The 12,107-nt window shown below is 48.9% G+C and overlaps 1 protein-coding gene and 1 non-coding gene across 14 annotated transcripts in view; one reads left to right on the forward strand and one right to left on the reverse strand.

Annotated features, from left to right (window-relative positions):
* The window catches only part of Fnbp1 (formin binding protein 1), a 127,471-nt gene that overhangs the window by 59,782 nt on the left and 55,582 nt on the right, over nucleotides 1-12,107 (reverse strand). For all 13 annotated transcript variants that reach the window (XM_057755279.1, XM_057755282.1, XM_057755280.1 and 10 more), the window contains exon 5: nucleotides 357-419. In XM_057755279.1, the coding sequence (XP_057611262.1) occupies nucleotides 357-419 (63 nt within the window). The remainder of the gene's footprint in view (nucleotides 1-356; nucleotides 420-12,107) is intronic.
* Nucleotides 11,715-11,787, forward strand: Trnaa-agc (transfer RNA alanine (anticodon AGC)). Its single transcript has one exon. It is a non-coding gene; the product is annotated as a tRNA-Ala (tRNA).

Genomic DNA, 12,107 nt, shown 5'->3' on the forward strand with positions numbered 1-12,107 from the left:
TATGGCTATGCAGGCCGACCAGCTAGAGCCCCTGAGATCCTCTTGTCTCTGCCTCCCCAGTGCTGGGATTCTATGCACCCAGCTTTATAAGTGATGCTGGGGATCCGAACTCAGGTCCTCATGCTCCCATGGCAGACGCTTTACCCACTGAGCCATATTTTTTCAAGCATTTCTGGCTCAGCACTTTGCTCACCATAACAGTTCTAGGAGCAAACTAGATGAAGTGCAAATGAGAAAATGTTAGACTCCTTAGTGTTTTTTGCTTGAATTTTACTTAGTGAGTCATTCAAGCCCTATGAAGACTGAAGAGAGACTCTCTAGGGAGATACTGGCTTAGCAGCCAGCTTCCCACTTACCGACTCCAGTTGCTTCCAGCATGTCTCGATGTGCTGCTGGGCCTTCCGTCCATCATGGAAGTTCTGTGCAGGAGGAAATAGAGCAGGGTCAGCCCCTACACTCCTCACTATTGCAGGAGGAAGACCCTCCCACCTGCTTAAGTAGCTTTAAAGACTTATGTTTATGTTATATGTGTGGCTGCTTCCCCTGCATGCAGGTCTGTGCACCATGGGTGTGCAGTGTCCATGGAGACCTGAATAAGGCACCAGATCCCTTGGGGCTGCAGTTACAGATGGCAGTGAGCCAAAGTGTGAATACTGGGAACCAAATTCAGGTCTTCTGCAAGAGCAGCAACTGCTTTTCACTGCTGAACCGTCTTTCCAGCCCCATAGTAGCCTGTAGGTACCATCTCAGTGGATGGTATGTGTGAGGCCTCACAAAGCATGCCTGTAGTCCAGCACCTCTGTGCTTGAGGCAGGAGGATCTCCACGAGTTCAGGCCAGAGTAGAGTGGGATCCTGATCTCAAAAAACAACCAAAGTTTAAATAATAAACAAGTTAAAGGGAAATGAAAACAAGACTGGCTGCAAAGTTCCTTTTAAGGTTTTAGACACAGCAATATTGAATGTGAAATTGCACACGGCTTGCAAAAACAACAGCACTGCCTTACTGAGATGGGCAGCCATCACACCGGGAAATGTGGCACACTTCTTTAATCCCAGCATTTGGAAGGCAGAGGCAGGAGGATGTCTGTGAGTTTGAGGCCAGCCAAGGCTACATAGTGAGACCCTGTCTTAAGAGAAAGACAGCAATCACAGGGGTCATCTTTTGAGCGGCAGTGAATTCCCTTGTTACAGCTGCCCCTCCAATGAACAAAAAATCGTATTTCACACCCAACCTCTCCTGACTTAGGAAACCAGCCCTGCACCTCTGTGAATCTGCTTCTTCAGGATATGTCACATAATGGAATCACACAGGCTGAGGAATCTTGTGATTGGCAGGATACTAATATTTTATTTATGTTATCATTCACATGCAGGATGCTTTTAACATTCATCCTGTTGTAGCATTTATCTGTCTATCAATTCTTTCTTCTGACTGAATAACGTTCCGCTGAGTAGATGTACCACGGTCATGCATCCACTCATTGGTTGGTAGTTTAGGGAGAATATAAACATTGATGCTTTGAGTACTGCTGTGAGCTTTGTGTGAACAGACATCACATCTTAGAATCTTTAAAAATAGTTGCTTTAAAAAATAATTTATTTTTGTGTGCATTGGTGTTTTGCTTGAACGTATGTCTATGTGAAGGTGTTAGATCCCCTGGAACTGAAGTTACAGACAGTTGTGAGCTGCCATGTGGGTGTTGGGAGTTGAACCTGGGTCTTCTGGAAGAGCAGCCAGTGCTACCAGTGCTCTTAACCACTGAGCCATCCCTCCAGCCCCCTCTGAAAATGTTTTATTATCGTGTTGCATATGATGTGTGTGGTGGGGTTGTGGAGGCCAGAGGACAGCTTGCCAGTTTGTTCTCTTTCCAATGTGCGGATCCCTGGGGACTGAACTGCATTGCCAGTCCTAGAGTCTTTTCCAGCAGGCATGTGACAGCTATTAACCTCCAAGAGCCCCAGGGAGCTGGATCAGGACAAGTTGCAGAAGGGGAAGAGATAGGCTCAGTGAGGGGGACAGGGGCTTGGGGGTCTGACTGAGCGTGAGACTGTGGGTGACTCTGAAAAGGGAAGACTCTGGGATGGAGATTATTACCTAGTAACACTGCAAGTGGGGTGACTTTCACCCAAACTCTACAAGCACTCTAACACTGGCCTCACCCCAGCCACCACGGGTGTCATTTGATTGGTCGAGCCACTGGGAGTACAGGATCAGATCTGAATTAACAAGGAGCCCTGGGTCTTCGAGGTAGCTCGGTGGATAAAAGCGCTTGCTGTAAGGACTGAAACCCAGAGTTCGATCCCGGAGTCCCACTAATTTCTGAAAGTTGTCCTCTGACCTCTGCATGTGTGATCCAAGTGTGCACACATGTCCTGGGTCCTGGGCTCTGACCTACAGAGAACTTATTGGGTCCTATTTGGAAGAGAAACCAAATCCACAGAGCTGTCCTCTTGGACACCGTGACAAGCATGCCCACACACACATGCTCAATAAATAAAGTTGTTTCTTTTCTTTTCTCCTTCCTTCCTTCCTTCCTTCCTTCCTTCCTTCCTTCCTTCCTTCCTTCCTTCCTTCCTTCCTTCCTTCCTTCTTTCTTTCTTTGTAAGTCCAGGATGACCCTGCATTTGGCCTGAGTTTCAGAAGGAGGAGCCATGGTGTGAGGAGGGTAAATAGATCTGTAATTTTAAGACTGGTATTTCTAGAAGACTCTAAAGTCTGGTCCAATGTGGCCTGGGTCTGAGTGCTGGAAAGGGCTGACGTGAAGCCTCATTGTAAGGTGGGTGGTTAAAGCTGGGAGACCACCAAGGATGAATGCTCTGGAAAAAGAGAACACTATAGATAGACAGAGGAAATAGTGCTAGTCTCTCACCCAGCACCCTGAAATCCCCCGTTCCCTTTAACAAATTTCCGCCAGACAATAATCAGATCAGTGGACCTTGTCTGCATGGCCAGAGGCTGCAGGGCCTGTGCCGGCTAAAGGGCTCTGCCCTCTGGGGCTGATTAAATTTGTTGCCTGCAGCTGCCTGGACAGTGTGGCTTCTAGTTTGGCTGAGACTCTTGACCAAAAACGCAGTAAACTCTGAGCTCCTACAGGGTTCGTCCTTGACTTGGAGGACAAGGGACAGTAGCAGTTTCCCACCTGGTTGTCCTGGTAAATGTCAGGTGTCCAGACACATATGTACCTCTGGGGAGGCCAGAGGTTAAAGTTAAGTGTCTTCCTCCGCCATTCTCCACCTTAGTTTTTGAGAACCTGGAGCACACTGTTTCTGCTAGACTGGCTGGTCAGTGAGCTCTTGGGACCTGGCCACTTCTGCTTCCCGTCCTTGGGTTATAGGTATGCACCGCCATACTGGGGTAAAGACACGGGAGCTAGGAACCCAAACTCAGGTCCTCATGCTTAGGACGCAAGTGGCTAACCCACTGAGCCATCTCTGAGATCTCTAAACGCCCCTTTAATAGCCCGTCCCTTGTTACCCAGTCTGAGGCCTGCTTCTTCACGACGAGGTACGCTGGATGGCACTGACTCACAGAAAATACCAGGTCTCCAACATCCAACCCCTGAGTCATACTTGAGCCCCCACTAGTCAGACCTACATTTCAGAAGAGTCCTGGGACAGCCAGGCACCAGGGAAGGCTGGGGAGGGGACAAGGGCAGCCTTTTGTCAAAACAATGATACTTTATTGTAAGGGTATGTGTTCTTGTCTCCAGAGGTCAATCAAGTGTCACCATTCTTGGTTCTTCTGCAGTTCTGACCATCCTGCAACTTTTTTTTTTTTTTTTCGAGACAGGGTTTCTCTGTGGTTTTGGAGCCTGTCCTGGAACTAGCTCTTGTAGACCAGGCTGGTCTCGAACTCACAGAGATCCGCCTGCCTCTGCCTCCCAAGTGCTGGGATTAAAGGCGTGCGCCACCACCGCCTGCCTCCTGCAACATTTTTTAAAGATTCAATTTTTTTTAATTTTAATTTTATGTGTCCAAGCATTTTGTGTGCATATATTTTGTGTATCACTTGCAAGGAGGTCAGAAGATTTTGGAATCCCCTGGACTGGAGTTATAGATAGTATGAGCTTTTATGTGGGTACCAGGAACCAAATCCAGGTCCTCTGCAGATGCTCTTAACTGGGAAACCATCGCTCCAGCCCCATCCTTCATTTTTTTTAGTCTCTACAGCCCAAAGGCCTTGTCCCTCGGGCCTTCACTTTTTAATCTCACAATGGTGGGGGGGGCCGGGACACACGACAGGCCTACAGAGCCCAAGACTGAGAGTAAAGGAGCCAGGGGCAAGGTTGAAGGAGAACCATGTAGTTTACTGATTGCAGGGTACAAAAAACAAAACAAAACAAAACAAAAAAACAAAAAAAAACAAAAACCCTGCTGGGGAGGACAGGAAGCTATGAACAGCTCTGTAGAAAGGAAGGAGAGGAGGCCAGGAAGAAGGCAGAGGGATGTCCTCAGGGAAATAGAGAGGCAGACAGGAAGGAAACAGAGCCCTTTTCAGACCAGGAGAGCTAACCATGCAGTCAGAACACTTAGGGGTCTTTAAGTTTCCTACTGAGGCCTTCTCTCTGCAGGACAGCTGTTTCCACTTCCCAAGCAGGACAGGAGCGTTCTGCAGCCTTCTGGAAAGTGACTTGAGAGTCAAAGACAAAGCCAATAGGCGGTGGACAAATGTGATCCCTAACTCCGTAGGCCGAGGCAGGAAGACGGTGGTTCAAGGCCTGCCTGGGCAACTTAGTATAACCCTGTCTCAAGGTAATAAGTAAAAAGAGGGTTGGAGGTTTGTTTCTGCAGCAGTTCTTAATCTGGAGGTCGCAACCCTTTGGGGAGGGTTAATGACCCTTCACAGAGGTCACACATCAGATATACATATTAGATATTTACATTATGATTCATAACAGTAACAAAATTGCAATTATGAAGTAGCAATGAAATAATTCTATGGTTGAGGTCACCACAACATAAGGAACTGTATTATAGGGTTGCAGCATTAGGAAGTTGAAAATTACTGGCCTCACGGTAAAGGGCTTGCTTACCTGGGCTCAGTGCCCTGTACCACCCCCTAACACATACACATGCAAATAAAAATAAAGCAGATAAGTAGATAAACAAACTGAAAATGAAAAGTTGGGGTTGGAGGGACGGCTCAGCGGTACCGTGCCTGCAGAGGACCCGAGTTCGGTTCCTAGCACCCATGCCAGGCAGCTCACATTGCCTAGAACTCCAGCTCCAGCAGCTGCAGCACCCTCTTCTGGGCCCCTGTAGGTACTACACTCATGTGCACAGACACACACAATTTCCAAACAATAAAAATAGCCAGGTGTGATGGAATACACCTTCAATCCTAGGGATTGGGAGGCAGAGGCTGGTGGGTCTCTAAAGTTTCAGGCCAGCCTGGGCTATATAGTGAGATCCTGCCTCAATAAACAAATAAACAAACAAATCTTTTTAAAAATTTTATATTGGCTAATTCTGATTAAAAGCCCAGACAGGCCGGGCAGTGGTGGCGCATGCCTTTAATCCCAGCACTCGGGAGGCAGAGGCAGGTGGACCTCTGTGAGTTAGAGGCCAGCCGGGTCTAAAAGAGCTAGTTCCAGGACAGGCTCCAAAGCTACAGAGAAACCTGTCTCGAAAAAACAAACAAACAAACAGAAAAAAAAAACAAAAAAAAACCCCAAAACCAAAAAACCCAGACAGGAAATTCCCCGGCCATCCTCTATATAAGTGTGTGGGAACTGCATGTGTGCTGGTGCCATGTACCAAACAGGTTGGTGGTTGGGGGCAATCTCCCTTGAAGACACCTCAATTCCCAAGACACACATGTTCCCATGATTAACCAAACACCTGAACACGTCAGTAGGCACACAGGAGGCGACGTTCCTTCTAGTCTTTCTCCTGGAGGCTGTGTCCCCGATTCCCGAGAGTTCTGCGCCTTCCTCAGCACCCAATGCCTGCCTGACCTCAAGTGGGGGTCACCAGCTCCAGCTGGCTCCCTGGGGGAAAAACAGCACTTTGAACAGCTAGGAAAGTTAAACATGCACAGATCTGCCAGATGCGTTTGTTGTTTACGAACAAACAATGGCCGGCGCTTCTCCTCTGGACAGTGAGAGAGTATGTCCGAACCGTGCCTGCTCGTCTCTGATGAAAAAGGGATTGTTCCCAGGACAAAGATGCAAGGGCAGCTTTGGGGCCTGGGATGAAGTCACCACCGCTCTTCCCTCCTGTCAGAAAAGGGACAGGAAATACTGTCTCTGGGGACCCAGAGGAATGTTAGCTGCTCTCCCTGCAATAAGATGCTTTGGGTCTCTTTTTAAAAACACAATAACAAACTAAGAAGAAAAGAAAAGAAAAGAAAGAAAAAGAAGAGCCGAGTGGTATCCTAGGTCACCTATAAGTATTATTTTCATTTGTCTTTTTTTGTTGTTGGGTTTTTTTTTGGGGGGGGGGGGTTGTTTTGTTTTGAGACAGGGTCTCTCTGCAGCCCTGGCTACACTGGAACTCACTCTGTAGACCAGGATGGCCTTGAACTCAGAGATCTACCTGCCTCTGCCTTCCTAGTGCTGAGATGAAAGGGGTGTGCTACTGCAGTTTTGAGTCTGTACAGAAGAAACATCCATCAGTGAATGGGCTAGCTCAGTGGGTAAGGCGCTTGCTGGGCAAGCGTGAGGACCCGCGTTCAGATCCCCAGCGACCCTTGGAATACTGAGCCCGGCGGTGTGCACCTGCAATCCTAGCACCAGAGAGGCAGGGATAGGAGGAGCCCTGGGGTGCACTGGTCAGCCAGCCTAGTCAAACTGTCAGTGAGGGATGCTGTATCCAAAAATAAGGTGATGAGCAATATAGGAAGGTACCCAAAATATGACTTCTGCATGTGCATGAATGGGAGATTAAAAAAGAGAGAAAACAATCTAAATATCATTGGGGGTCTCACACATTTAATCCCAGCACTTGGAAGGCAGAGGCAGGTGGATCTCTGAGTTTGATGCCAGCCTGGTCTACATAGAGAGTTGAATAGCTAAGGCTACATAGTGAGACCCTGTTTCAAAAAAAAAACTGGCCGGGCGATGGTGGCGCACGCCTTTAATCCCAGCACTCGGGAGGCAGAGGCAGGCGGATCTCTGTGAGTTCGAGACCAGCCTGGTCTACAGAGCTAGTTCCAGGACAGGCTCCAAAGCCACAGAGAAACCCTGTCTCGAAAAACCAAAAAAAAAAAAAACAAAAACAACAAAAAAAAACTGGATGGTGTGGCTTGAGCCTGTAATCCTGACACTTGGGGGGTGGGGTAAAGTGGGGTGGGGGCTGAGGCAGGAGATTGCTAAATTTGAGGCCAGCCTTGGCTATCTATACGAGTACCAAGCCAATCTGGACATCCAGACAAAGACAGTCCCCAAACAGTAATAAAACCCAGCAGAGAACAACCGGAATCTAGAGAAAAGCAAGTGTTGGTTTACAGGGGAATGAAGGTGACATTTCTGTGGCGACTTTACAGCCCTGCAGGCTGACATGCACCTACCACTCACACTGCAAGGAGACGCGGCCCTCTTTATACCCAACCACTGATGGTTAGAAAAGCAAACCAGAGCACTGTTGTGGAAACAGCCACTTAAACACAAACCAGGGAAAATGAAAAGACCACGCTCACTCTGTCCCGGGAGCAGTCACTCGTCTGGAATCTTAAACACAGCTCGGATTCCAGACGGAAACAAAAGGGGACATAGAGACTTTAAAGGGCAAAGACAGAAGGGGCCCCAGACAGCACATGTGGGTTGGCTCCTTGGATCGGCAGGGCTTTAGACAGGGCCTGACTATGTAGTCTAGCTGGTCTTGAAAAATCCCCCTCCACCTCAGTCTCCCTAGTGCCAGAATGACGAGTGTGTACAGCCCTGGCTCCCTTTGGAATCTGACTGTAAATCTGTGGGGTGTGGGCTGAGGTGGGTCAAAGTGATAACACCTTGTGGAAGCCGATCAATCCGCCCATCTGGTGCTACGAAGTCCACCTAAACCCTAAAAGAGAAGCGCAAAATGGATACAGCCAAGCATTCTGCTTTCAGTTCGTAAGGACTATGCTCCAGAATCCATAGATTATGTGGGCATTTCAGGTCTCATAAGGACACCTACCTCGTCATGCTCAGGGGAGTGCCTAACCTACCACACTGATCCATAAGGCATGGTTTGGGTCTGCCTTGGCCAATGGATGAGGCTGGGTTTCTCTAGCTGCCCCTTTGTCCTTGGCTCCCCGCTGTTTTCTGGATAGGTGCCCCACCCAGAAAGCTCCAACCCAGCACCCACACATTGTGTTTAGTCTCCCCTGCAAAGTCATCCCTGTGTGCACATGCCTTAAGGCCCGATCCTCGCAGACCCTAGGTTAACTCCAGTGAGACAAGGACCTTCCCAGACTCCGAGGACATTTCTCCCCATCTCTTCCAGGAGCACAAAGCTGCTGCTTCTGGATCAAAGCACCCCCATGATGGGTTTATGGCGGCACCAGGTGGAAAAGAGAAACCTCCAGTGCCGCATGGCTGAAAGATCGTCTTGTCAAATTCTGTCACCCACCACAGGACAAGTGCAGGCCCAGGTGTATGCGGTGACGGTCTAGACACAAGGCATGCAGTGTGACACCAGAGTGCGCCATGCCTGACGCGCATTAGATCCAGGACAGAGTAAGAGAGTGCAGAGAGAGGGTGCGGGAGAAGGGCAGCCTGGGATAACCTTGGAACAGAGGCTAATGAAATGCATGGCTGAGTCCCAGAGGCTGGGGGATGGCCCTCTGCAGGAGCAACCTGCAGATACTCTGAGGTGCCGTATCTGAGCCTGAATTAAGGAAAAGGAAGAGGGAAACTGGGCCTTGACCTTGGAGTGTGACTGCCCGAATCACTAGAAGGGTGGTTAGTGGCATTCTTGGATTGGCGTGATGGGGAAGACAGTCTGGTGACTGCCGAGTACAGGACACACTGGACGAGGAACAATTGGGAGTGGGACAGGCCTGGCAGTGACTAAAACAGAGCCAGGTAGTTGCTTTGCTGACTCCGGGGTCAGCATGGAAGCAGAGAGCTGAGGGAGGAGGTGCAGTGTCATCCTCTAGGTGACACAAGAGACGATGAGTGGAGAAAAATATCTAAGCTCAGAACACTTGCTGACCCACCAGGACTGTATGATAGACAAGAGATAGGAGGTGGGGGCTCCAGCTCAGAAGTAGAGCGTTTGACTAGCATGCCTTAGGTCCTAGGTTCAATCCCAGTATTGTCAGAGAGGGAGAGAGGAAAGCAAAGGAGAGAAAGGGAGCGAGGAAGAGGGGAGAGAAGAAGGAGGGAGGCAGGGAGAGAGAGAGAGAGCAGGAACGTCCTGGTCGTTTTTTAAGCACATAAAATCAAGGAAAAAATGTAAACATCCTGTCAAGGAAGCCTGTTGCCCCAATAAACAATGACGCTTACACTTCCCTGGCTCATGCCATGGTGTGGCTCAGGGGCCCGTGCTCCATCCCCAGCTCCCTATATATGGGGAAAGCCGCTGCTTGTTTACCATCCTGGCTCTTGGGAGGGACAGGCAGGAGGATCAGGGGCATCTTTAGCTACATAGTGACTTCAAGGTTGGCCAGGATTGTCAAAGACCCTTTCTTAAACCAAACCAAACAATCAAAACCAATAAAAAAAAGTCTCAGAGCCGGGCGGTGGTGGCGCACGCCTTTAATCCCAGCACTCGGGAGGCAGAGGCAGGCGGATCTCTGTGAGTTCGAGACCAGCCTGGTCTACAAGAGCTAGTTCCAGGACAGGCTCCAAAACCACAGAGAAACCCTGCCTCGAAAAAACCAAAAAAAAAAAAAAAAAAAAAAAAAAGTCTCAGGAAAAACGGTTAATGATCTAAACACTTCCGGTCCTCTGCAGGTGTCTGCCGAGGCTTGCGAAAGCTTCAAAAGCCACTAAAGGCATCCATAATTGCTTCCTCTACGACTTCCTAGAGAGTTACTAGGGAAAGCAATGCTCAGCTGGTGATCGATGAAGCCGATTTTCCAGCTGCAGAGAGAAGCGTGCCTGCCGCTCTGCTTAGGCTGGTGAGACCATCTGGGCTCCTCAGTGGAAGCCCCACATCTCTACAAATTCCTTCCAAGAGATTAATGGGTTTCACTGTGCCGGACCTCAGACGGACACAAAAGCAGAGCTCAACCGGCTTCTAAAACTCCGGTGGGTCCCTGCACTGCACAAGAGTCGTCAACGGCACTATCTGTCATCTACTCAATGACCTAGACCTCAGATAAGCTAGTCCAGGTCTCAGTGATGGGTTCCGAGAAGCCTGAAACCCGATCTGTACCTCTGTTGGAGACTGTTAATCTAATACATGAACAGGGCTTCACTGAGGACCGTAAACCAGGAGGCTGAAAGTGCTCCTGCTTTGAGCTTGGCTCACTGGGAATTCAGTGAGGTGGGAGGACAATGTCACCTCCTACAAAGGAAAGTGTTAGGCTAGGTGCAGTGGGACAAGCCCGCTAACCCAGGTGGACAGGAATAAGTCTGCTAACCCAGGAGCAGTGGGGCAAGCCTGCTATCTATCCCTTTAGAGCCCCAGTTCTTCAAAGCCAGCATCAACTACGTCAAGGATTCCAGGATAGCCCAGAACATAGCAAAACCCTGTCTCAAAACAAATGGCTAAAAAGAGCTGAATACAGAATAGTTTAACTAATCTAAACCAGTCAGAACCAGTAAGCTACAAACCAACAAAACAATAAAAAGTACTTAAGCAATAAACAAACTGGGCCGGACACACGCCTCAGAGTAGAAGCTATAAATTCATGAATGGCTAGAACAGAAAGATCTGATTATTAAAACAATCTATTTTTCAAAGGACATACAGTAAACAACTAAGAGAATTGAGGGTGTAAACTGCGGTACATTGAGATGGCTCAGCCAGCACGTTAAAGATGCCTGCTGCACACACCTGGTGCCCTACTTCAATCCCTGTATCTACATAAAGTAGAAGGAGGAAACAGACCCCAGGAAGCTGTCTTCCCACCGGCAGAGCCCTACAAACCAGCGCCATCCAGCTTCTAAGACAGACTGAAGTGTCTGTGGGGCCTTGTTCTGAGCATAGCAGAAACCAGGAAATGATATCCTCTGACCTGTGCCTCTAAGGAAACTCAGGGACCTGGAGAAGAAGGTCTGCAGGCAGGGGCTGCACCGTGCAATCTGTGGCCTTGTGGGTAAGCTAGGAAAACCACTAATGAAATCAGAGCATGCGGGCAGCCACGCTTAGCCCTGAGGTCCAGGCTGCCTGGGTGTCACCCCCAGCTGGACCTTGTGTGACCCCACAGACCCTCACCACCTCCCTATGCTCCAGCCTCCTGAGCATCGGATAACATCACAGACCTCATACTGGGGATGGTTAACCTGAAGTCACAGCCAACATCAGTTACTGCTCTAAAAGTGAGTGCAGGGCTAGTCAACCTCCCAAACCATCAGCATACCAACAAACCGGATGTAAACCTTTCAACTTTTTGATCTCACTATGTAGCCCTGGCTGCCTTGAAACTTGCTATGTAGACCAGACTGGCCTCAAACTCACAGAGACTGGCCTGCCTCTCTGGCTCCTGAGTGCTGGGAATAAAGGTGTGCACCACCACACCTCGCTGTTTTTGAGCCAGAATCTCTTGCAGCCCAAGCTGGCCACAAACTCACTGTGCAGCCAAGGAAGATCTTGAGTCCATGATCTTCTTTCTTTTCTCATCGGGGGATTAGCTCAGATGGTAGAGCGCTCGCTTAGCATGCGAGAGGTGGTGGGATCGATGCCCACATCCTCCAATTACCGTTATTTCTTTCTTTTCTCTCCCAAGCAAGTTCCATGGCATTGCCTTTTTCATTCTATTTTTTAAATTTATTTTGTATCCATGTGTGTGTGCACATCCTGTGTGTGGAGGTCAGAGGACAACATATAGGAGTCCATTCTCTTCTTCCACAATGTGAGTCTTGGAGACCAAACATCAGAACTAAGGGCTGAGGTCTTATCCACTGAGCCATCTTGGGCTCTCTCTGTCTCTGTCTCTGTCTCTGTCTCTCTCTCTCTCATATACACACACTTTTTGAGGCAGTGTTTTGCTAAGTATTCAGTTCCATCCTCCAAT

This window comes from Chionomys nivalis, chromosome 22 (genome assembly GCF_950005125.1).
Source record: "Chionomys nivalis chromosome 22, mChiNiv1.1, whole genome shotgun sequence".
In the NCBI taxonomy this organism is placed as follows: domain Eukaryota; kingdom Metazoa; phylum Chordata; class Mammalia; order Rodentia; family Cricetidae; genus Chionomys; species Chionomys nivalis.